At 38.9% G+C, this 25,655-nt stretch overlaps 1 protein-coding gene across 1 annotated transcript; it reads right to left on the bottom strand.

Moving 5' to 3' along the window:
* Window positions 1–407: 407 nt before the first annotated feature.
* Window positions 408–11,151, bottom strand: DLK1 (delta like non-canonical Notch ligand 1). The gene is made up of 5 exons (XM_069857075.1): window positions 11,078–11,151; window positions 9,764–9,827; window positions 9,166–9,296; window positions 6,284–6,425; window positions 408–1,402 (listed from the first exon to the last, which is right to left on the bottom strand). The coding sequence occupies exons 1-5, from the start codon at window positions 11,145–11,147 to the stop codon at window positions 661–663; spliced, it is 1,149 nt and encodes a 382-aa protein (XP_069713176.1). The 5' UTR covers window positions 11,148–11,151; the 3' UTR covers window positions 408–660.
* Between the last annotated feature and the right edge of the window lie 14,504 nt (window positions 11,152–25,655).

Below are 25,655 nucleotides of genomic sequence, written 5' to 3'. Positions count from 1 at the left end.
AAATCGAACAATTTACACGAGCATCATCACGAGAAACAGAGACCTTTATCCTGCAATTAATATCACAAAAGGCCGATTAGATTCTAGAGAAGGAGTAATCTATCACATAAGCATGTAAAAAATAGCAAAACTGACTGAATAGGTGAGATATCAGTGCGAATGTGCTCCTATTAATCACACTCTATCAAGAGTCCTTACAACAGATAGCAGAAGGATTCGGCAGAGACATGTGTTGTGGGCTTTGCTGTAACATAACAATTATAAAAGAATAAGTAAACCAGTATAGCCCTTAACTGCTGTTTATTAAAAAAAGCATTACTGAGTAATTCACAATTATTGTATTTTTCAAATAGACTATGCAGAGGACAAGAAAGGTACCACAGAGTTCCAGTGGTAAATTACTTTTTATCTTACAAAAAATAGCTGCCTTGAAAAGAAATTAAATTAACATTTCCTGCTCTTTAATAGTTTTTTAAAACTTTTATTCTAGGGAATGAAAAAATCCTTAGCAATACAGATACATTATATTTCATCATTACAACTCAAGACAAGCTACAGCAAATGTACCAACAAATATTGAGGCCAATCACAGGCAAGAAGTTCAATCTGTTTTATATATTGCTATGGAAAGTTACAAGTTGTTGCTCAGCTTTCAAGGGCCTAGATGGCAGTGTAGTTCTTGGTATAATTAGTCAATTTGATCTTCTCTGGGAAGATAATATTAACTGAGAGGTTTTCCCCATCATTAGATTTCAAAAAAAAGTTCTTTTTCTTGCGTAGGAGATGACTGTATTTGGCATTAGCAAGCCACATTTCACATTTTGAAAAAAACACTATACCAGTTGTACCCAAGACCACAAGACATGTAAGCAAGCCCAGTACAACAAAACATATCACTTGGCTTCTACTGAGCAAGGGATCTGCATTTTGGATTGTTTCTTTCATTGTTATTTTCAGGATTTCTTGTTGATGATGAACTGATCTGTGATGAGCTTTTGGGGGTGGCTTGTAATTCCGCATATGTTTAGTTTCCATACTCATGCCAGAGAGGCTTGTGTTTTTGCTGGGATGTTTGCAGGTTGCACCAACAAATTCTGGTTTACAGATGCATTCAAATCCTCCCTGGGGGTGTTCATTGCATGTCCCTCCATTCTCACATGGGCCACTTGCACAGAATATGACATGGCTGCTGCAGAGTTTTCCCGTATAGTCATGGGGACAAAAACAGCTGAAACCCACACCGATATCTGTACATGTTCCTCCATTTTCACACGGGTTGGATTCACAATCATCTTTATCTATTTCACAGAAGTTGCCAGCAAAACCTGAAGGGCACAGACAGGAAGCATGTGGTGCAAAACCACTGTCATCAATGCATGTTCCTCCATTCTGGCAGGGAGAGCTAGAACAGAAAACACACACGTAGACAGACTTGAATTGAAGTACAATGAAAGAAGCTATTAGGAAACACTAAAAACACAATAAAAGAAGCTGGTTTCCTTTAGAAGAGCAGATTTCAAATGCAAATCTTCTGAAGTCAATGAAGTTGAATCAAGAATGAGTTTGTTCAATGGTTTTGTCAATATGGATTATAATATCTTCTGCCGACCCTTCGGGCAGGATTAATATATCAGTATATAAATTTAACCTGAAGATCTGTGAAGGGATTTTAAGGCATTTCAAACATTTATTCAAATTAAGCTTCCAAGTGTTTTCATATACTTAGAGCTATTTAGCTGAGCAACTATTCAGACAAGACTGAACAAAGACACTGGCAGTACGGCTTTCTTCTCCACCTGATTATTCATCAGACAACCTATGTATTGCATTGGCAAAGCAAAATGCTCTGCCACAGCAGCTAGAAGTCAAGCTGACTGGTTTTATTCTGTCTCTCTCTCCATGGCATACAAAAATTTAGACAAATATATATTTAGATAAATTTTTGATAAATATAATAAAAATAAATAATATAGTTTCAGCCTTGGCAAAGGCAGCTGTAAGGTGAGGACGGGACCATAGGAAATTAAGTATTTCTGCAAACCCTTAAAGAACTTAGTAACAAATAGTCTAGTACTATGTTTTAAGTGATATAAATCCACTGAGACAACTTTTTTTTTTTTATCTTTGCAACGTAACTGTGTCTTACTGAGTGTAAGCCCAAAAGATAGGGTAACTTGTTGACAGAAAGGGACAAATGTTCTAATTCAGTGGAGCTACGCAATATGGACTTGGTCCTTCAACTGGCCGTGTTGGCAGAAGAGGGGTCCTGGGTCACAGGTTTACAAATAAATCTCAAACCCCGCTTTTGTGGCAGTTCATCATACATGAATGCTTTTAAAACTTACCTTCTAAAAACAACTAATGCTCTGGGAGTAGCTATGATAGAGACTACCCCAAGCACCTTTGGCTTTACTAGGGACTGAAACACTAGGTGGCCACCCATCAGGAGAGCCGGAATGTCATGGTAGAGGAATAATTTGCCTGTTTTTTTCCTCTGCTTTCACATAAACTGCTCTGTCCTCTTGTAACACCATCCATTATCGATGTTGGCTGGAGAAAAAAGGCTACTGAAAGAAGAAACTGGAAGTCTGGAAGCAGCATTAGGAAACTAAAAGGTGGTGTCTCTGGACTTTGACATAGCAGTTAGTTGTTGATGACAACTTGAGGTGATCATGCAGACAGGGCATTTTCCCACAATCACTAGCCACTGTGTCTTAAACCAGACAAACAGCAAAACAGATAGCAAAATACAGAAGCTGTAACTGCTGTAACTGTCAAGTCCTTTAGTAAATGAGTGGTTACAGCCTGTCTTTGAGAGTCTAAAACCCTCTCTTGGCTTTATAATTCCCATGGAAAATTGGACAGGCTGTTTGGAATATGGCAATGTGTAGAAGTTTGAACCCTCAAAGGTGGGTCAAAGTTACAGTACTTTGTGGGGAAATGGGAAGAACTGTTGAAGAATACAAGTTTAAAATATTTTCTGAATCGTTTAGAAGTATAAAGATTTTTTTAAAAAACAGCTAAAGGGAAATATGCAGAAATTTGAAAATGTATTCTTTATTTATTGCTGAGTTGCATTTGCCTATTTTTTTTAAGTAAATAAATAAGTTATTAATATTTATCTCCTTGGATAGATTCAGTTACTTTGCATTCTTGACATTAAACGCATGGTGAGCGAAGTGCAGTATTTGAAGGCTAGTTCAGAAAATACAGACATGCAACTTCTTTGCTTTCCAAATGCAAAGTTCTTCGAAGCAAAACTACAAAACATTACAGATGTCACTTAGGCAGATACATTTACCTGATTCTGCAAACACACTGGCACAACCACTTTGATTTGTGAATTATCTCGGTTCCATCTGGGAATATTAACTAGGGAGCCAGCAACAAAGCTTAGTAATATCAACATTGTTAGCGTTACCATTGAGGTAGAGAGGAAGTGAGATGTTGTCTAAGATGACATCATTTGATGATGTCTCTTTCCACGATGTAAGGTGCATTCTCTGGTGTACTGTGATGTATCACCAGACATGGAGTGTTTATACTGAGAACAGCTGACTTTTTGAACTAAATACTGATTTGCAGAGCTTGCTGCTCATTTTCCTGAAGAAGAGAAAAGGAATTGTTGTTTCCAGACTATCTCATGTATATTCAGTTCAAACACAGAGCACTATCACAAAAATGTTTCAGAAAAAAAAAAAGTTGAGGATTTTATTGAAGTATATGGAATTAATATATACTATTTCATTGATACTGTAGCTCATCTGTTCTTTGGGGTAGTTAATATATGTCCACATTGAATTACTGAACTATTTGCTCTACAGAGCAAAACTAGAGAAAGCAAGCTATTCACATTCCTTATGTTAGGCAAGTAGCTCGGATATAATGTGTCATTCAAGGCACTTGAGAGGAACTTATATTTCCTCATTGTCAATGAAGAGATACAGGCAAATCAGAGCAGTTATCATACCTACTGAAAGTAAACCCAGACTGTATAACTACCCCCCCAATTAAAAACAATGGCAAAAAAATTCCACTGACATAAAGTTATAAGAATGGCAATTCTGGCCAGAGACAGTGAGTTTAGGATAATGATCTTGCCCAAACCTGGGCCAGTCTTGCAAGAGGGGGCAATCACCGAAGTCTCCATGAGTCACGATGAAGTTCGACTTGAGCAACTTTACCTTGTAAGGCAGTTGGATTGGGTGGTGGTTTAATGCTCAGATCAACTGAGTGACACCTGGGGTAAGGCGGAGGCCTCACAGCCTGATGTTGCCTCAGTTAAGAAGAGAAAAACCCCAAATGCACATATTGAGCTCCCCATCCCAAGGGTGTGAAAAACCACCAAGTCCCACTTCTAACAACAAGATAGGCCTTGCCAAGAGCCAATTAACACATAATAACTGGCTTAGTCCAGCCTCCTCAAGAGGCACCACAGAAGTATTAAATTGGCACTTGAAAACCTTTTTGTGGGAGAGCAGAAATCAGGCACCACCTTACCTGACTGTCTGAACCTCTCCTCACACCCAAGAAGGGTCACCTGCTTGTTAATAGTTACACCCCCAGCTTTTCGGGATGTTCCCCAGGAAAATAACTAGTAACTTGAGTTTCAGTTTTGATCATTGTTAAACAGTTGTAATCCTCTGGTGCTAAGGCAGCAAGTGAATTTATCAATGGCAATTCCAAACATGTTTTTATCTGTCACTTTAAATACATTACCCATTGTTTCAGCATGGTGAAACTATCTCAGTCAGGATCCTTGGCAGGCCTCTGCCAAACATTGAGAAACTGTTTAACTGAGCCTATGACAGCCCATTTGGCTCTCTGGTAGCAAGTATTCTGTCAGCTGAAAAGCCTGCAAGGAGCTCCAACAGTAGACCTGTGGATGCCAGCCTATGAGAGGACTCATGTCACACATAACTGAGTGGTGGCTAATTCACATATCACGTGATCCTTTAGACATGACCATTGACTAAGTCTGGGACTAAGGCTGGATCCAGCCACACCTAGAGTCTCCTCTCAGGAGAAGCTTAGAAAGCAAGGGGTCTATTCCAAACCTCGTGACTCAGCTGGAGTGCCTACCTCAGCCATGTATCAGAGCTGTATCTATTTGATGTGACAGTAAGAGGTCACATTCTTTAAACGAGGGTGTATAACAGGAAGGTTTAGTCATAAAGCAGATTTGAATATTCATAATTATCTATCACTGAGCAAAAAGAGAACTAGAGTGTACTAATATGGAGTTAGAGAGAAAGAAGGCAATCTCCATTGAGGAAACTGGGATTTTAAGGTGATAGTTTTACCAAGCTTGTATCTACCAGAAAGGCATTCTCGGTGCTATGGGATGAGATCCTTGATGAACTAGAAGATAGTAGATACTTCTAGATTTCAACAAAAAACATCAATCTTTTTTTTTTAACTTTTAAATGTCATAATTTTTTCAAGAAGTTCTGTCAGTGGTGCTGCCTCGAAGTTTTTCAGTCAGTGCCCGTTGCCTCTCACCCTTTCACTGATCACTTCTAAGAAAAGTCTGGTTCCATCTTCTTTGCCTCTCCTCATCAAGTATTTATACATATGGGTAAGTTCCCCCAGAGCCTGCTCTTCTCCAGGCTAAATAATAAAAATAGTCAGGCTCTAAGCCTCTCCTTAGAGGAGAGACGGCCCCACCCCTTAATCATCTTCATGGCCCTTCACTGGACTCACTCCAGGATGCCCATGTCCTTTTCATGTCACCAGGACCAAGCACAGGGAAGGGTCACCTCCTTCAGCCTGTTGCCAATGCTGTTCCTAATGTCCCATTTCTCTTAGAGAACGGAGAGCTGTGTCCTCCCACACCTTATTCTGGTGGAAGTGAGATTATCAACTATGGACATAGCATTATATGTCAGTTAAGAAAAATGACAGGCTGGTGGACTAGATGTTTTTGTGCGTATAGTTTGTGTTCTTATTACTGTATACAGTTTGCATAAACAATTATCTCTCACTAGAGCTGAGAACACAGGATGGGAATTTGTTTACTAAAATCATGGGAAGGCATGAATCCACCACAACAAAATGTGAAAATAACACTTTCGGTACTCAAATTATGCACACAAACTCATGCTGATAACCCATAAAACTTTTCAACATGAACAAATCAGATTTGTAAAGTTTGATAAACTTACCAGCAAATAGCAGAAACATTATGTATTTTAGAACAGAGATACTTCCACTTAGCAAAGAACCCTGAATAACAGTCAATAGGAGTGCAAATTTTAAACTCATGTCAGAAATCAATATTTACCCATTAATAATGCAGGGTCCTTTTTTGAGATGGCAGTTTTTTCCTGTAAAACCTTGGGCACACAGACAAATATATCCTCCATCACCAGACTCGATGCATGTTGCGTTATTGATGCAGGGCTTTGTAGAACATGGGTGAATATCTGTTTAACAAAAAAAAGGGCTCAATAAATCTAATGAAAAAGAGTCGGTAAATAATAAACAGTACTTCAAATAAAATATAGCTTTAATGGTTCTTCATCCTGCATTTTATAAATCCTGATTTATTCCTCCCACTGTTAAAATTGAGTTTGGATTGCTAAACTACCGCAAGCACTTCCAGCTTGTTTCTCTTCCTATCTCCCAGTTGTAGAATATGTTTGGATTGTTCCAGTCTATAAATAAATAGTATTAACAACAAAATATTAGTAGGGGAGAAAGATTTTCTCCATAGTCTATTCAGCCTTTCACAACCTTGGCTTCTTCATGAGCCAAATTCTGATAAAGCAATTAGGAACTGGGAATTCTCCTCACTCCTGCCCGAGAGCCTATCATTATGTGCTTATGAAAAACATTTCATAATAACAGAGATCAGCAAGCTAGAAAAATCTCTTAGAATTTAATCTTTTGTCTGGGCTGCATCCAGCCCTTACATAACTGTACCAGAAGAGAGAGCTGTAATGACATCTGGACCCAAAGTCACACATCTCATTTTCTTCACAATTTCCCTGCTGAGCCACTTCCCTCTCAAATGATTACTGATTTTTTAACATAATTAAAAATAAATAAACAAACAAGTGCATATTTTAGCCAACTAGTGGAGAAGCTGCAGAGAAGTGATGACTGCAAGTTATCTGATGCCTCACACATTTTCTAAGATGGAAGGGGATTTAAAGGCATTTGTATTTTACTTCCTACAGCGTAACATGAAAGTTAAGTGGTATCATGAGGTACTGCAAAATTTTAGCCATTGCAAAATACTTCAACAGCCTTAGCTTTCAAATACAATCTTTTCTGGACAAGAGGCTCTATTTTCTAATGTATTAAACTGTTCGCATTGCAAGACAATCACTTTGCACGCACTTTGAGTGTAAACTCCAACTTTCACTAGAGCCAAAGTAACCTTGAATGTTTTTTGGTGCAGGGCTGTTTGCCACAATATTCACAGGCTTTAACAGCAGCTAATAAAACATAAACTCTGATGAAGGAACAAGGAAACTCCCTGAAATACATATGGATTAGTATGTGTGTGTATATGTATACATATTCAAATACACTACTGTCAGTAATTTGTGTCAAAGATTTAATTTTAAAATACAACTTAAAAACCTGTATGAGTATATCCTTTTAAAACATAAATACACAAATAGTCCAAAATGGTCCATTTTCTCTATTTTGACTAGTTTAGCTTTCAAAAGGCCAGAATCAAATTGATGTACTTGCTTCAAGTGATAACTGAGTCTGAGTTTGAGTTGCAAAAGGAAAACATTCCAAAGATGTATTAGAATTTCAGATAGGCATTTATGGCTTCTAGAATTATGCTCAGCTTGAAAAACTTAATAATAATTTACAGGAATCTTTAGATGTGAAGATAATACCTGTAAAAATCTGGTCCTTTTGAGTAATTGACAAGCAATAGAACTGAGCCTCCTAAGGTGGCAGTGGGGGGTTGAACTGTCTAGTTTTAGAAATCTGTTATAGTAGATCACAGACAACAGAGGTACCCATTTCTCCTCACAAATTATAATGAGAAACTAGGTGGCTTTCTCAGGTATAAATACCTCTGTGAGAGGCATCCAGAACAACATCTCTGAGATTTTTAAAGTCACATCTGCACCACTGCTACCGCAACTCCTACAAACATAACAGGACTAACTTTAAACTAAGAAGCCTACCTCTGCTTGTGTGTGCAGCCAGTGAGTATGGGCTGCAAAACCTGATGAGAAGGTAAATGAGTATGTGAGTACAATGCACCAAGCTCCATGTCATTGTGAGGATGTGAACTACTTGAAGCAATCTGAATCTTTGAGTCATCTTGAAAATTTTATCCAGTTCAAACTGTGTCATCATTAATTACTGCTTTGGGTATTAACTGACAGAACATAAGCATACTCTAGAAATTATAAGCTCTAGAAATTATAAGCTGCATAACAACAAAAGCCTGAAAGACGCGGAAAGTCAATGAGGGTTTGAACACCTGTTCTCTTCCAGCTGGGGCTGAATGGGCTCAAGCTCCTGGATGCTCATGTGGTTTTGGCACTGTCAGATCTCTTTGGCTGAATATTTGCTTGTGTCAGACCTTTAAGATCATTGAGTCCAGCTGTAAACCTAACAATGTCAAGTCCACCACTAATCCATGCACATAAGGGCCACATCTACACGTCTTTTAAATACCTCCAGGGATGGTGACTCAACCACTTTCCTGGACATCCTGTTCCAATGCTTGACAGCTCTTTCAGTGAAGTAATGTTTCTTAACATCTAGTTTAAATCTCCCCTGGTGCAAATCGAGGTGATTTTCTCTCATGTTATCACTTGTTACTTGAGAGAGGAGACAAACACCCACCTCCCTGCAACCTTCTTTCAGGCTGTATTTTTATAGAAAGGGCTTATACGACAACAAGGGAGCAGTTATTTGTTGGCTATGATAATCAATGTTTAAAATAAAATTATGAGTTTATGCTTTGCTTGCACATATGCCCAATTTCAAATGATACTGCATGCTTCTGCCTAAATCATTATAACGGTTCCAAGTCTATGTGCCACTGTCCAGAATCCCCTTGTTATCCAGCACTAACATTCAATCTTTTAAAATTTAATTATCCAGAAGGACTTTTGCATATCTCCAGCACCAGATGGGGCTGTTTCACCTCACTTGCTCAAGGACAGGAAAGGATGTACAAACCTATGTCACAGAGGCTGCCAACCCAGCCCTCCTCACAGATGCACTGCCAGGGCTTGGCACAGCTGCCGTGCAAACACCCAGGGAAAGGAACACACTGATTACAAAGAGCACCCTGCCAACCAGGTTGACACCTGAAAAAGATAAAAAGACAAGATAAAGGCATAGTTTATTTTTAATAAACATAATTACAAGGATGTTCCCCTTTCCAAGACACACTAAATAAACTTTCGGATACAAAATTGAACTATGCAGTGCATTTGAACAAAAAGATACCATCAGTGCTTTGGGGATACTAGAAGAAATTTATGTGAAGAAGACTGTTCCATTCAGTGAGAAAAAAATAAATCAATCCTAATCAATGTAAAGACTTTTCTTTACTGGAAAAAAATAGACTAAAAAAAACCTAGATGTCTATGCACTATGATTCCAGTTACTGCACCCTAATAGAGTTATGCTTCATTACAGTTCCATATTGTCAGAGTGCAAATAATTTCAGCTATTCATATTCAGCTATGATTTCAGCCTATTTTACAAAGAATATATAATTCTTGAAGCCATCCACTTCTGTGCTAGTAGCCCTATCTGACAGATTTTTTACCTGCATTCACTGGGAAATTCACAAAATCCATTGTCTGGGTGGCAGCCAGTTTTACACTTCACACCTGGAAGAAGAGATTTATAAATATCAAACCATAAAAATCAGCACTCAGAAAATAAAAACACAGCATGCCCTATATAATACATGACTGATGTTTTAAAAGAATTCAGAATGCATAATATTGATTTTTCCCCAAATATCTTGTTTTGCAATATAAAATTTTAAATTAACTTAGAATCATAGAATAGTTTGGGTTGGAAGGGACCTTAAAGATCATCTAGTTCCAACCCCCCTGTGATGGGCAGGGACACCTCCCACTAGATCAGGCTGCCCTGGAGTATTTCCATAGGATAAGTGAAATGACAAAAAATTAACCATAAAAGATTACAAATTATGTCACTTTAGCATATGCAAAGTGTTTGTAATGCCACTATACACTACTTTAAAAGAGAAATTTCAGAAGAGATACATATATGTCATTTCACAATATGCCACTCCAACCGCTTTGTTTTAGAACTACTTCAAACACTGAAGGACCTTTAGTCAGAAGGAAAAAAAAAATCCGTTTAAAAGAAGTTACAGTAGAAGTTGTTTAATGAGTTCAATTAATTTCAACCCTACATCAGATGAAAGAAAAATCACCATTTTCATTAATAAGGTAAGTTAAGAAGAAGTCTCAGTCACATTATCATAGAATCGTAGAAGCATAGAAGCATAGAAGCATAGAAGCATAGAAGCGTAGAATCATAGAATAGTTTGGGTTGGAAAGGACCTTATAGATCATCCAGTTCCAATCCCCCTGCCATGGGCAGGTACATCTCACTGGATCAGGCTGCCCAAGGCTCCATCCAACCTGGCCTTGAACACCTCCGGGGATGGGGCAGCCACAGCTTCCCTGGGCAACCTGTGGCAGTGCCTCACCACCCTCATGGTGAAGAAATTCCTTCTTATGTCTAGCCTAAATCTGCCCCTCTCGAGTTTATACCCAAGCCTTTGTGAACAGTCCCTCCCCAGGGACATCGTTTTCTTTGTTTCAGGTATCTGCATCCAGGTCACCAAGCGATGCTCCCCTGACACATCCCCGCTACCCGCTGGCACCGGACGCAAAAAGACGAGGGATGCGCTCAGCCGCCCGCGAAGGAAAAGCTTCCCGAAGGGAGATGGGCACCGGGGAAGGCTCTGCCCCCGCGGGACGGCAGCACCGCCGGCAAACTCGGAAAACTTTCCCTACTCACCCAGCCTCCCAGGGCCGGGCTGCCCGCTGGGCGCATCCCTGCATCCCTCCCTCCCTCCCTCCCTCGGGTCCAGCCTTACCTGGGGCTGCGGGCAGGACGAGGGGCAGCAGGCAGCAGCAGCCCAGGAGCCCCGCGGCGCGCAGCCCCATCCCGGGCAGCGGTTCCCAAGCCAGAGGGAGGGCCGGCAGGGGATGGGGGAGAGCCGCCCGCCTCCTCCCGACCCTCCTGCCCTCGACCCAAGGGCTCCGAGGGGCAGAGAGAGGAGCGGAGCACCTTGCGCTGCCCGGCGTGCGCGGCGGCGGGCGAGGAGGGGAAATCTGGAAGGGCGTGAGAGAAGGGAGGGCTGGTGGGGGTGTCTTAAGCACGCCTCTTATCTCATTAAAACTTACTCCGGCCGCCCGCAAAGAGCTTGTCTTCAGAAATCTGAAGACTTCTCTCGTTAGCCGCTCACAGCAGAGATCCAGATTTTATCCAAAAAAAGACCCCAGCAGAAGCAAGGAAGGTAAAACGTCTCCTGTTTCTGAGGATAAAGAGTTAAAAAGAAAAAAAAAAAAGAAACACGGCAAACGCTACCTTTAGTAGTCTTTTATACACTGAACAGATCAAGAAGACGCATCCACCACAAGGCAATTTAAATACTGCAGATTAAATACTGTGACTATTCCTTCCTCTGTTCTGTCTTTTCATTTGTCCTTTGAGCTGTCCCTTATGGAATTACACTGGCTATTTCTTATTTTTTTGTGTTCTTTCTTGTTCTTTGTTTTCTTCTGTTTAGGAAGGTATGTCTGAGTTTTAGGATTCCTTTCGGACCTGTTTTCTTCTGCTTGCTGCTGTAGTGCTTCCTTCCACTAGACCTTATTCACACTTTGCCTGCATTTTTGTGAAGCAACTAGAGATCCCTGTAATGTGGTAAGAAAACTCTAAAGCCACCTGCTTTTTTGCTAGAATTACAATGGGCTAATTCAAGATTACCTGCCTGAAAATTCACACACTGGGAAGCACACATCAGCCATTTACTGGTACTCAAAGACCATGATGTCACTTAGGCTGAAAAAGATTCTTGCTATTAATGCTGATTTTTTACTTTTAACCAGGAATGAGGGAAGTGAAGGACAGAAAAAAAGAGGAGCAGAGAATGAGAAGTGGTTTAAAAGACAACACTTACAAGTAATGTGTGAGAGAAAGACATTACTGCTTCAAATCTCTCCAAAAGTTTAGGTATCTGAAACAAGCTGTGCCTGTCTTACTCTATAGGCACAGATTGCCTCCTTGCCTTTTCTGCTTATCTCGCTTTCCTTTTAGTGCTAAAACATTACTTACTTGAAAAGGTTACTTTACCATCACCGCTTTCACGGTAGCTCACTAGACCAAGCCTTGCAGAGGTATCTTGTGTGACAATCTAGAGAAGTGAAAAAGCGGAGTGGTAATGATGGGTGCTTAATCCTTTGCTCTGCTCTTCTGTCAGCCTGTGCTTTTCCAGCGTAAATATCAGCAACTGTTTGTTAGTGTGTTCACTTGGCTTGTATTCTGACTTTCTTTGTTATTTGTTTACACTCGGGCTGTCCTAGGTCCAGGGTTGCTTATTTCTCCCTTAGGTCATGACTCCTCTGCCTAGTAATGTAGAAACCTTGTATGTTAGACTTTTGTTTGTCTTCTTTTTAACCGAGAGATAACTAGGGTAGTTAACAAGCCTACAAACGTACTGTCATTTCAGATATTCCTATAACAGTTTGACCAAGTGGTTAAAGGATAGCTTTAATCTTTCTGCTCTCTACTCTAGACAGCTGGTAGAAATTTCTTCTTCTATTCTTTTCTCTTCAGACCTTAAAGAGTTTGTAGAATTTATGTTTTATCTGTGCACTCATCACTGCCAAATTATCTGATCTAATTTGCATTGTAAATATATACTCTGACATATGATGACATGTTTAATCTATTTTCTGAGTTAACTACTGAACATCAGCTGTGTTGTACAAAACTGATATTTTAAGAAAAAATAATTAGGAAAATCTTGTTCTCACAGTCCTATATACGACATGTTGTAATCACCGTTGCAAACTTCAAGTTTTGTACTCTCTTTTTCTTGCTTGTTTTTCAGGCTTTTTACATTTCTTTGCATAGATACATTGCTAGGGAAAAATAATCTCTTTTTTTAGAATAACTGTACTTTTTACTCTTATGTGTCTCAGGAGTACCTCTTCATTTGCTGAAATTAGGACAAATCTCCATTTTCCCATCTTTTCTACTTACTTCAAGAGTCACCTAAACAAAACCTGCTAATTTTATTTCCGAGAGGTCACAGTCCTTTTTGTTATCATGGAGTCTCTCCAACATAACCAGAATGTGTTGGAACAAAATCTACCCAGATACTAATCCAAAAATAATTTCAAAACAAAACCCCTAGCATTCTGTATATCCAGACTAATTCTCTTTTCTCCCCTCCTTCCACCTGGGCAAAACAAATTGCAAATAATTTTTACTTAGCTCGTTTGCTGCCAAAACCACTCTGATCCAAATCTCTATAGTCTTTACAGTAGTCCTTGAAAATTACAGTAGCTGTGTTCTGGCAGATCTTAGTGATTTCTACCAAGAATAACTTCAATTCATGTGGGTTTTTTAGGTCTTTGCATCAGAAATTGGAACATAAATAATCTCATGTAATCATTGTCTGCGTATGGAGATCATTGGAGGTGTTAATAATAGTGCTCCTTCACCTAAAAATACTTGAGTGGTGAGGACTGATTGCAGAGTGTTGGTCTAGTGAACTCCCGACAGCCTTCGGAAACAGATAGTTTCATGGAAACCTTGGGATTGTGGGAGATTTTTTTTTGGAACTTATTGCAGGAATCAGGTGCATCAGGCCATAGAAGACACTGACTACAACAAGTGAATCTAGAGAAAAGTCTTCTTGGATTCTTACCTAGAAACCGAGATTTCTTGTTTTCCCAAGAAAATGGCTCACAACGGTTCCTACATTCTTAGACAGGAATATTGAATGTGTTTGAGGACTGAGCTAATGGAAAAAGCAGATAGAGACTGAGAATTTAAGCTTGCTGAGAACTCGCTTTTGTACGTTGAACGTAGAAACAGAATGCTTCAACCTTCTAGTCAGCAGTGTGCAAGCAATTTTGTAAAGTCTGAAAAGCCAGGAGCAGCAAGGAGTCCTTGAAGTTGTGTGCTGGCTTTTAGTACTTGTATTCCCAAGTACCTGTTTGCCTGTTAATGTAACACCTTTTCATTGGAGAGAAGTTCCATCAATTTTTTATTTCATCATTGCAAGAATCTGGAAATGGAGAAAATGCATTAGTGGCAGGAAACACACAGCAAATTATCAATATAACAGCTCCTAAACGTCCCCCTAAACTCCTGGTAGCTAAAATCTGAGGCTAAGAGCAGAGTAACATACAAGCCGTATATGAGACTCCACATGAAAGGGAGAAATACCTGTGAATAATTTGAGCTGTCTTTGTACATATTGCATTGAGAAAGAACAAAACACCAAATAAGGGGCAGTGCCAACTCCTTAACAAAACAGCAGTGCTCTCTGAATGAGAATATCGGAAACTCTAATATTATCAGTGGAGAGGTTTATCCTTCATCCCTTGAAGGGATCTCATCAGCCGTGTATTTAGACATGCAACGTTCTAGGATCTGTTAGCTAGATTTACGAGTTTTTACTCTTAACTGCACGTTGTGAGTAGTGTTCTCCATTACAAAAACACTCATCAGATGCAGCTGGAGCCTTAAGGAACTATTTTGCAGTCTTTGCATTAGACTGTCCCATCCTAATGTGTGACTGGACATGATGGGCTGTGACAGCCTGCAAGCTGGATGGGGTTGAGCAGAGTATCCTCTCTCCCTTCATCCTGTTCTCCTTGCCATGTCGTAGCTGTCTAGTTGAATTTCTCCCCTCACGCCAGCTTTATTTCTGTTACTTCAGTGAGCTGATTCAGTACACCGTGCTTGCAGATTGACAAGAAAAACATGAAGTTATTTCTGTTTATTGTCATTGTACTCACTTTAAGAATGTCTCTGCCCTCTCAAAAGGCAACAGGTGAATGTCCATAGACTTCAGCGGCGAGACAGGTGTCTCCTCCAGCACTTTCTGTATCAGGGTCCATAAACCAACAAAGTTTTTCTGTACAGAACAGATTTCACTTCACACAGAAATAGCAGCTCTCAACAGTTAGCTAGAGATTGCCAAAATATTTTTTTCTGTCATGGTAATTTTTTCCCGTTGGAACAGTAGCTAGAGCGAGTAGAGCTAAAATATACAGCAATAATTTACAAGAGTTAAAGCCAAACCCATTTTCTTGCCTACCACTGAAAATCCTCATAACCTCCCTCGCTAACTATTGACAAAGCACTAGCTCGGTGCTCTCTGTCACCCAATTACTATAGCACTGAGAATTCTGCCAGCTGTTTTAGAAAACACATTACATGAAATCTTGGCTGCTCTGAAGACTGAGGCAAAACTTTCGTCACTAGGGCAGCTTTCCACTGACTGTAGCAGTCTTGATCAAAAAACAAATGCAACTTTCCCCTTTTTCAGTGTTAAGAAAGTCAGAGATTTTGCCATCCCTGAGTTCAAGTCTGACTCTTCTTTGATATTGTAAAGAAAAAGTTCTAAATGTAAGAAATTTGAAATATTCAGCAAGACTCTACATGCAAAGTTATTCCACTGATAGATGCATGCATCTAGTGATTAAAATACTGGGTTGAGAAACCACTGCATAAAAAGCAAATCAAGACAATAACAAAAAACCTTGTTTTTCTAGTAGATTTTTTTCTATCCTGCTATTCACAGCACAAAACATGAGAAACAAGGAGAAATAAATGTAGTGTAGGCATGAAGTAAAATAAAATATACTCAGGAAATATGAATCTGTCATTAATGCAAAAACAAAAATGAGGTTTTATCTGAAGCCGTTACAAAAAGAATACATATGGATTTAAAGAAATCTAAGCAAAGACATTTTGCAAAGACCTAGGTGACTATCAGTATAATTTTTTATAGTATTAGGCTGTCTTTACTTAAAGTGCAGAATAATGTAGACAGGTTCATTGAAAGACAGTGTGAGAATTGTATAAGGACTTTTTTGGTCTAAAGAGAGAGAAATGCTAGAAGATATAACCCTCATAATATATGAAACCAGGAAAGACAGAAGCGCAAAGATTTGTAGCAGGTAAAAGTAATGACCAGAACTTTAACTGGAAGAAGAATTAATTTAGCCTGGATATACAGACATTAACACTGAGGTTGATCAGATAGTATGACAGTTTGCAAACAGGTTACAGGCAAAATAGTTACATGCCTTTAACGAAAGGTTAAGTCCCACTTATGGGAAGTCTAATATAAAACCATCATTGCTTGAAGCAGGTGTTTGAATTAGATTATCTAAGATGTCCCTTTCAAAGCCATGATTTATGGTCTTGCAATATGCTTTGGTCAGGAAAACATTCCTTTGTAAACTGATGTTAAAAAGGCCTGAATCCTAGGGATTGTTAAAAGGTGCCTGACAGTCTGCCAGATGTTACTTGCAGCTAGGAAGTCTGTATCATAGTATGTCCAACATATCCAACAGGCTTTACCCACTTGGAGATGAAGATACCGTTCAGTTTCTAATTTACACCACCTTGCTATGTTTTATTTTCCTGCAGTGTGAAAGATTTAGTGCAGTGAATATGCACCCAGATTCTTAATAATCAGCCAGTAAACAAAGCATTTTTGTTAATGTGTTAGTGGCATTACATTTAAAATATATTTTTAAGTAGTTTCCTGTGGCTAGTGAAGTAATTTTACTTCCTGTATATAACTGGATCTAAGACTTCATTTCAGGGCAGGAGCTGCCTCTGTGTAAACCGGAGAGAAAACAAGAGAGGGAGAAACAGTCTCTCTATTAAGACACTATGTTCTTATGGTTTTCTGAATTGATAGAATAAACTATTCTGTCCTTTGGCTGAAAGGGATTTCTATAAAGAAGAATGGACAGTTTGCTATCAAACTGAACTGCTTAGTTTCAACCACGTGGAGTTTGAAATGATGGTGAGGTGTTGAAGATTATGTCTGAGAGAGGGGGAATTCAACACTGAACCCCTGTTTAAGTTTTTTCAAAATTATCCATGTATGGATAACCCAGAAAGAGAAAGCATTGCAGAATTATATAATAGAAAAATAAATAAATGAAGAATTTTTTAAAAATGTATTGTTTAACAGTACAAAAATGAGGTATTCTGACAACTTCTAAAACTTTGTACTCTGAAATCTCTAGCGTCTTACACCAAGAGTTTCAGCCTAAACCCCTATATTTAGAGGTTCCTGCTGTGTTTAGAGCTTTGAGATAGCCATGCTGGAGACTTTAGGTGCTTGCAGTAGCCGAGGGAGAAGTTTTTTGACAAAAAATAAAAACAATCCACATGTCTTTCTAGATTCTTTACAGCTGTCAGAACACTGGCTGCTATTCAGTCTTTGATTTTGTCTTGATCTCAGCTGGATTTTTTTGCTAACTACAGAAGCAAGCTGTTTTTTTCACACTTAGTGCTTTTGCTGGTTTTCTGTCATTTTAAAGGAAAGATGTGGTGTTTACTTCCATTGTATACAACTTCTGATGGTTCCATTGTTTATGGAACCAAACGTGTTTATTATACACAATCACATATGGGTATTTAGTGTCTGCTGTTTCCTGTTGCGCTGAAGAAGATAAAGAAACCAGAACATTCCTCTGCTCACTTTGTGTTGTTTATTTGTTTGTTTGATTCGTTTTCATTTAGTATTTTCCAATATATATCTTTATTTGCTCAAATTCCTGTTCTTCACTATACTTCTATGAACACCAGAAATCATGTTAGCCTAAGTGTCATAGTCTCAATTCACAGTTTCTTTTTTTCCCCCCCTTTTTGCATTATAAACATCTCTATATCGTACAATTCTTTCCTTTTCCATAGTTTTCCAATTAGTTTCTCTGCTGCTATTTTATTATGGAGCATCTTATCATTCTGCTTTTCATTGCTCTTTTTAATGATAATGTTAAACTACAAAATAGAACCTAAACTAAGTTCTATTTGCATTAATATGTTTGCCTTGCATTTTGTCTAGGTCCGTTTACTCTTTATTTTATTACAGGGTGTTTTATAACCATCAGCTGAAAATAATTAGTTTTGATGAAATTTCTGTCTCTCTCTATTAATGCATTTTTACATCTTGGGTAAGGGACACATGAAGAAACTTCCTCAGGAGTATTGTACCAGTTGCAAATGTGAGAAAAATATTTTATAACAATTGGTGCCATAAAAAGAATTATTTGAGAAATAAAAAGAACCCAAACTAGGAGGAATATCTCATGAGAATAATAAAGCAGCATATGCCAGAGGCAGTCCTGTTTGCCATAGCCAGATGCTCTTTTCATCAGTCTAGCACCAAGGACAAGAAAAATAGGGACATACATATACACATAAAATATAAAAATTTAAATATACACATATAATTTAAAAACGTCATTTTCACAAGGATATACAACCTGTTTCCCTTGGCTTAGTTTATGCCTCAGATCTGCAATTCCCAGGAAATCTTTCTTGTTTCTAGCCCTATTTTTATGTGAAAAAATTTACAAGTGAATGAAGAATGTTCAAGAATGGTACCACAATAAAATATTTAAAATTGTTAATGCTGGTAAAGACTTGCAGTTAGGAATCCTGAATTCTCACATAACCAAAGGCACAATTTTTTTTCCTCTGTAATTCCTGTGTCAATCTTAATATATTCTATAACTTTGGAAAGACAATTTTCAGTGAAAGATTTCCAATGAAATAAATTAACTGCTTCAGTAAGACGATACAGTGCTTAATACATATCAATGTTGAATGCCAGAGATAGGAATGATTTTATAAAACATGGTGTGAAATTAAAATTAGGAATTAATTAAGCAGGAATGTCATTGTCGTTGTCGTGCTTGAAACACCTCCGTTCATTAGCTGTGGAGATTAAGTAGGTGACTGAGGCAAGACTAAATTAGCCATGATTTGTTTTTCCCAGAATCAGATCTAACTGATAACATTTTTGCAAATCTAATAAAGACAAATATCTTCATATGCAAAAATGAAGTTTTCTACTCACTGCAGAGTACCCTGATATCCTTCTTTTTCACTGGTTTGTTGTTGGCTCCACTTCACAGAGAGGAAAGCTGAGGCACATAGGAGAGTAACTAGTTCAAAATCACACTCGTGACAAAGTCGCAACCATGCATGGACAGGTGTCCTGCATCTCTGTGTCGTCTTCTCACTACATTACTCCTTTTGGAGTGAACCACTAGACTTGGAAACAGCAAGAATTAAATTAGAGAGGAGAAAAAGAAAATGATGTATTCAGTACAGGATGTATTAAAAACTGGAACTGTATACAGAATTGCCTTGCATTCTGAATTTCCAATCCTAATGGCTATTGGCAAGTGAAATGCCAGTTCTTTGTGTCAGAATTGGGCAAATTTTCAATTCCCCAAACTAATATGTACCATGAACATTCTGCGGAAGATTTCTGTGCTTACATTCTTGAAACAAGTTATTTTTTATGATTCTTTTTATCATCTTTTTCACTGCTGTTATGAATTTGCTAGCTATAAATTGTTCACACTTGCAGGTCTTTTATAAACTAATAAAACGTTTAATCTACATATTGTTTGTGAATGTTGAACATGAAGTCCATGAAGATGATCAGAGGGCTGGAGCACCTCCCATATGAGCACAGGCTGAGAGAGTTGGGCTTGTTTAGCCTAGAGAAGATAAGGCTTTTGGGAGACCTTATAGCGACCTTCCAGTACTTGCAGAGGGCCTACAGGAAAGCTAAGGAGTGGCTTCTTATCAGGAAGAGCAGCAATGGGATGAGGGGTAATATTTTTAAGCTGAAAGGGTAGATTTATTTTAGATATCCGGAAGAATTTTTTTCCTGTGAGGGTGATCAGGCACTGGAACAGATTGCCTAGAGAAGTTGTGAATGCCTCATCCCTGGAGGCGTTCCAGGCCAGGTTGTACGAGACTTGGAGCAACCTGATCTAGTGGAAGGTGCCCCTGCCTGCAATGGAGTGGAACTGGATGATATTTAATGTCCCTTCCAACCCAAAATGTTCTATGATTTTATGAATGTAGTTTTTCTGGTTTAGTAATGTTCATCATTATAGAATCATAGAATAACCAGGTTGGAAGAGACCCACCATTGAGTCCAACCATTCCTATCAAACACTAAACCATGCCCCTCAGCACCTCATCCACCCGTGCCTTAAACACCTCCAGGAAAGGTGACCCAACCACCTCCCTGGGTAGCCTGTTCCAGTGCCCAATGACCCTTTCTGTGAAAAATTTTTTCCTAATGTCCAGCCTAAATCTCCCCTGGTGGAGCTTGAGGCCATTCCCTCTCGTCCTGTCCCCTGTCATTTGGGAGAAGAGGCCAGCACCCTCCTCTCCACAACCTCCTTTCAGGTAGTTATGGAGAGCAATGAGGTCTCCCCTCAGCCTCCTCTTCTCCAGGCTAAACACCCCCAGCTCTCTCAGCCGTTCCTCATAAGGCTTGTTCTCCAGCCCCTTCACCAGCTTCGATGCTCAAACGAATCATCATATAGATTTGAATTTATCCTGCCTTTCTGTTTTACCTTACAAAATTAATTTTTTAGATGACTATCGGCAAACACAACAGGGCTTTGGGAACTGGAAAAAGAGCAAAGAAGCTATCATATATTACATTATCACTGCTTTACATTTTGCTTAATGTAGGTAAAAGCCTCTAATGACATGGAAGAGAGTAAAAAGCTATCCCTTTTACTGTAACTCTGGAAAGCAGGGGCAGGCAGGTCTGGCATAAAAAAAATTATTATGCTCCCATGTATGTTTGCATAAAAGCAGAAAGCTACTGGTTCTTTTTTTCTGATATGACCATTGTAATTTATTATTATTTCATCTGCTTCTGTATCTTTTATGTGTCTGTGTCTTATTTACATGGCTGTGTATTAATTTAAATTTAGAAATTCCGTAAGTCATAGACTGCCTTTTTATGCTGCTTTTCTAAAATGCCAGTCTCTGTGGTGCGGTCCTAGTCATTTTGAGAATACCAAGATGATTTAGTATGTGTGTTGCATTAAACATCTCACAACTGATATCAGGATTGTAACCTAACTGCATAAGGCACTTTATAAATGTACAGAAAGGTACACTCTTACTCAGAAAGAATGTGAAAAAACACAAAAATTAAAGCAGAACAACAGGATAGGATATAACCACACCCAAATAACATGACTGCAATTATCTACAAAAGAGTGTGGCTCTGAAAGATTGGGATTTTCATGTTGTTCCAATGTTTGTTTGTCTGTTGCAGAAAGTATGAGCATGTACAAAACCTGTGTTATTTTATTATATATATTATTACATTATTTTTGAGGTTTAAAATTCAAGCCCAGAATAGGTAGGAAATGCAAGAATTAAGATCTGTACACAAACTTAATTTGGCTTTGTGTGATTAAGTTTTCTAATTCCATCTGCAGTCTCATCATTACACATTGTGTTTAGGGCACATCTGCCCTATTGAGTACTCATCTTTTAAATAGCTTCTCAGTATTTTGTTTACTCATGTGTCTCTTGTGCCTTATCTGCTGCACTTCTGAAAACCTGTTCTAAAGATAGAGCTATTGAACTTTCTCTGAGACTTTTTGTATTGTTCGTATTAACATCCAGCAGCTACACAAATAGAGATGAATATATTTTCAGAACATCTCTGTAAATTAAGGCAGTAATCGTACATCCATTTTATATCTGGAGGACTGGAAAACAAAAGAAATTAAAATAAACAATTCCTGCTTGTTCTGAGTCGCTGATTTACTGTTTACAAAGGCTTGTAGTGATAGGACTAGGGGAAATGGGTATAAACTGGAGAGGGTAAGATTTAGTCTAGATATAAGGAGGAACTTCTTCACTGTGAGGGTGGTGAGGTACTGGAACAGGTTGCCAAGAGAAGTTGTGGCTGCCCCGTTCCAGGAGGTGTTAAACCAGGCCAGGTTGGATGGGACCTTGGGCAGGTGGAAGGTATCCCTGCTCATGGCAGAAGGGCTGGACTAGGTGATCATTAAGGTCCCTTCCAACCCAAACCATTCTATGATTCTGCTCATCATCTTAAACTCATCTTCCTGTCTACTAGTCTTGGCCTTCTTGATCCAGCTCCCATATCAAGAGTCTTCTTATAATTTTCAGACTACTGTCTCATCCTCCCCTTCGGGGAGGACTCCAGTCTCTGGCCTGCAGTGTGCACAGTATAAACAAAACGTTTTGGGGTCTTATCTGGTAAACACTAAGGAAACTACAGCATGTCCTGATAAAGTGCATTCCCTGCTCTGTACCACAGGCATAGCATAAAGTGTGGGAATTTTTAAAATTTTTCTAACGATTACCATAATTTTGGCTCAGCTCCATGTCAACCCTGAATCTTGAAATGTTTTATGAATTTTGGCTGACAGTAATAACTTAAACTTCAAGAAAATACCTTCTTCAGGCAGATGTCTGGCACACACAATTCCAGTTGGACTAGCTATAAACTTGATTAAGTTCTCATCTGTCTGAAAACAAGGTCTCTTGATAGAAGGTCTCTTGCAATGTAAAGGGTAGGTGATGTTGAAACAGTCCTTCCAGAAGATGTGGAGGGTGGCATGGTGGATGTGAGCTAATAGAACCATGGGAGTTCAAGTGTCAGCTAACAGTTATTACCGAATATACAAAAGAATGGGAAGGAGAAAAGTAGGAAAGAGAATGGGAATCAGAAAAAACATGAGGAAGGAGAAAAGATTGGAACAGTGAGGAAATCACAGGACAGAAGAAGTCACAGGGAATCTATTCTCAGATATCTTCACACTCCTCAGAGGTCTCCCTCATGCTCTTGTCCTACTACATCACCACATTTCCTAGTCATTCCACCACTAGCACTTGGCTCAGCCATCCCCATTTTATTGCCTTTGCTTTAGTAACGCAATGTGCTCTACTAACCAATGATTTCTTGGAGAAGAGATCATCATCTGGCAGTTCCTGGCAGTTGCTTTCACTCCAAAGTTCTTGTTTTCACCCTTTGAGCTTGTAGACCTAAGCATCTGCTTATCTCCAAGCAGGCACACAAGCCCAGTGCCTCCCCAAGATGTACCATGCCCAAGGACAGATTAGGAAGGGAACTTGTTTCAGTCTCACAGAAGCTGAGAGATGCTTTCAGGCTTGTGCTGTGATTTCTATTACACACTATGCAACAAAGAAACAGAGCAGGAGTGGGATGACCCATTTGTTTGGTTGCCATGGCAATGTGTTTCCCAGCACGGAATGCTGTTCTGAGCAGCCTTGCTGTTTGGCTGCTGTGGGCTGACGATACTCAAAAAAAGTAATATAAGAGAGTCATCCATTGTCGTTGCACTGCATAGACCTCTGTGAGATGAGAGGTGCAGCTCACATGAAGTGACAGAGGACTGCTGCTCAGAATATAGCATTTATTTGAAAAGAAGATTGAGGATATTTTTTCCAAGATGGATTTGATGACTGAGATGGGGATTTTTGTGTTTATTTGAAATTTCAAGAGAGGCCATTTAATTCCTAATGTTAGCATAATGCTGGAAATAAAATACATAAGGACACCAACAGTGGCTTACAGGTGTAGGGGCAAAACTATTCGCTTTGCTGCAGAAGGAAAAACATTCTCTGTGAAGTGGAATATATTGACATCTGTAAGAGGCTATGCATAAGAAACATGTATATATATGCCTGAAGTCTGATTTAGAACAGTGGATAAAGACTGTTCTCCATCTAATAGAGATGAGGGTAGGCAACGCTTGCTCTCTAGACCATGAGGAACTACCTCTGCTGGTGCAGAAAGGAAAACTTCTTCACCACTAGCTTGTTGTCCCCAGACATAACTTGGCTTTATTTCATTAAAGAAATGTTGGCCTCTCAAATATGGATCACCCAAGATATATGCCCAGAAGGGCTTTACTGAGTCTTTGAGGCATTTTCCATACTTATGTTGCACCTTGCTACAAGATAAAGATTACTTTTATCTTAAATTTTATGATTTTATTATACTATTATTATTACTAATGGCAAGAATAATAATTTGTTTTGCTGCAGAAATTAGGAATTCGAATCAAGAGTCATGCTCTAATGTATCAGACTCTCTATTTACTTGCCTGTTTTTATATGAACTTCTAGACTCATTTCTTTTCAAAATACATGTCAGTGAGCAGCAAATATAAAATGTGTCTCCCTAGACCAGATGTAATTTCTTTCTATTCTTCTGGAGATTTGGGGATGTACTTTGAGAATCTCTGTACCCTTGGTAAGAACAGCTCTTAGCAACAGGAAACACTCTTGGAGCGGGTCTCCCCTTCCTCTGTGCATTTTCTATTAGATGAACTAGTTTGTCTCTCCTTGGAATTTCTGCTTCAATTGGCTCAAAATCAACGTCAAAACAAAGTGTTTCATACACATTCACAAAAGAGATGAAACAATGAAGACTTGTACACATGTTTCTCCCTGGTTTACATCAAAATTTTTCTTGCCAGTTTTGATTTGCTCTCGAACAATACATCTCTGTTAAGGTCTTTCCCAAAGGAATTTTCTGTTTTGAATATCATAGTAAATGGCAAAGATGTAAAAGATGTTTATCAAACATAGATGCTATGAGAAAAACAGGTAACTTACTTTAACAGGATAATTGATTTCCTAGACAACTGAAAGGGGAATGAAACCATCTATCTGGATATCAAGAAAGCAGCATCAAATAGGAATTCAGTTAAGTGGACAAGTCAGGCATTAAAGTGCATGAACTATAATCTGGGTAAGAAGTTGGTTAGAAAAGAGGTGACATTCGGAAAAGTAGAAGGGGAAAGTGTCTGGCTGGATGGAAGGAGACTGCTGGATGGAAGGAGACTACTGGAGTTCTTCTTTGGTATTTTCCCAAATCAACCCTGTTTAGTATTATCAGCAATGATCTTGGCACAAAAAGTAGAAATGTACTGATGAAGCCCCTAATTTGTCAATATTTCGTAAGACAAAATCCCTCGAAAGAAATAAGACATAAGGAAGTGACTAGATTAATAGGAAGTGAAATGAGATAGAGTTCAATTAAATGGCATGAAAATTTTGCATTTGAGGACTCACGTTTTAGAAGTTTGCATCTCATCCATGGGAAAAGACTGAGGAAAAGGACTAGGCCACAGCATAACAGTGGATGTGTGAGTGATTACTGTTGCCAGTGAAACACGTTCGCTCAGAAAAACAATCCATAGATGGGTACTGGAAGATCTTGTTAATTTACAGTGCTCCTGTAAATCCCTGGAGGTGCCTAAGGACTGGCTGGATGGGGCCTTGGGCAGCCTGATCTAGTGGGATGTATCTCTGCCCCTGGCAGGGAGCTTGGATCTAGATGATTTTTTAAGGTCCCTTCCAACCCAAACTATTCTATGATTCCCCCACAACCTTAATGAATCAGTTGCATACAGTCACCCAGAAAGGCAATCAAGCTGGTTGAGAAATACAGAGGAAAGGAAGTGGCAAGACATGGGGAGTTACCAATATGACCAGAAGAGACTGTTGAGCTCAGCTTAGGCTGAGAACAGCTGCTGTCTATAAATGTGTCACTGAGGATATAAAAG

Source organism: Phaenicophaeus curvirostris, chromosome 5 (assembly GCF_032191515.1).
Source record: "Phaenicophaeus curvirostris isolate KB17595 chromosome 5, BPBGC_Pcur_1.0, whole genome shotgun sequence".
In the NCBI taxonomy this organism is placed as follows: Eukaryota; Metazoa; Chordata; class Aves; order Cuculiformes; family Cuculidae; genus Phaenicophaeus; species Phaenicophaeus curvirostris.
Note: the sequence above shows the minus strand (reverse complement) of the source record. Positions and strands in the feature narration are given on the sequence as shown.

Excerpts from the sequence above, each read along its gene's own strand:
- DLK1 (XM_069857075.1), bottom strand. The coding sequence starts at position 11,147 with ATGGGGCTGCGCGCCGCGGGGCTCCTGGGCTGCTGCTGCCTGCTGCCC. Across the intron at positions 9,828-11,077 it reads CGTCCTGCCCGCAGCCCCAG|GTGTGAAGTGTAAAACTGGC; the intron begins GTAAGGCTGGAC and ends CTCTTCTTCCAG. Across the intron at positions 9,297-9,763 it reads GAATTTCCCAGTGAATGCAG|GTGTCAACCTGGTTGGCAGG; the intron begins GTAAAAAATCTG and ends TATCTTTTTCAG.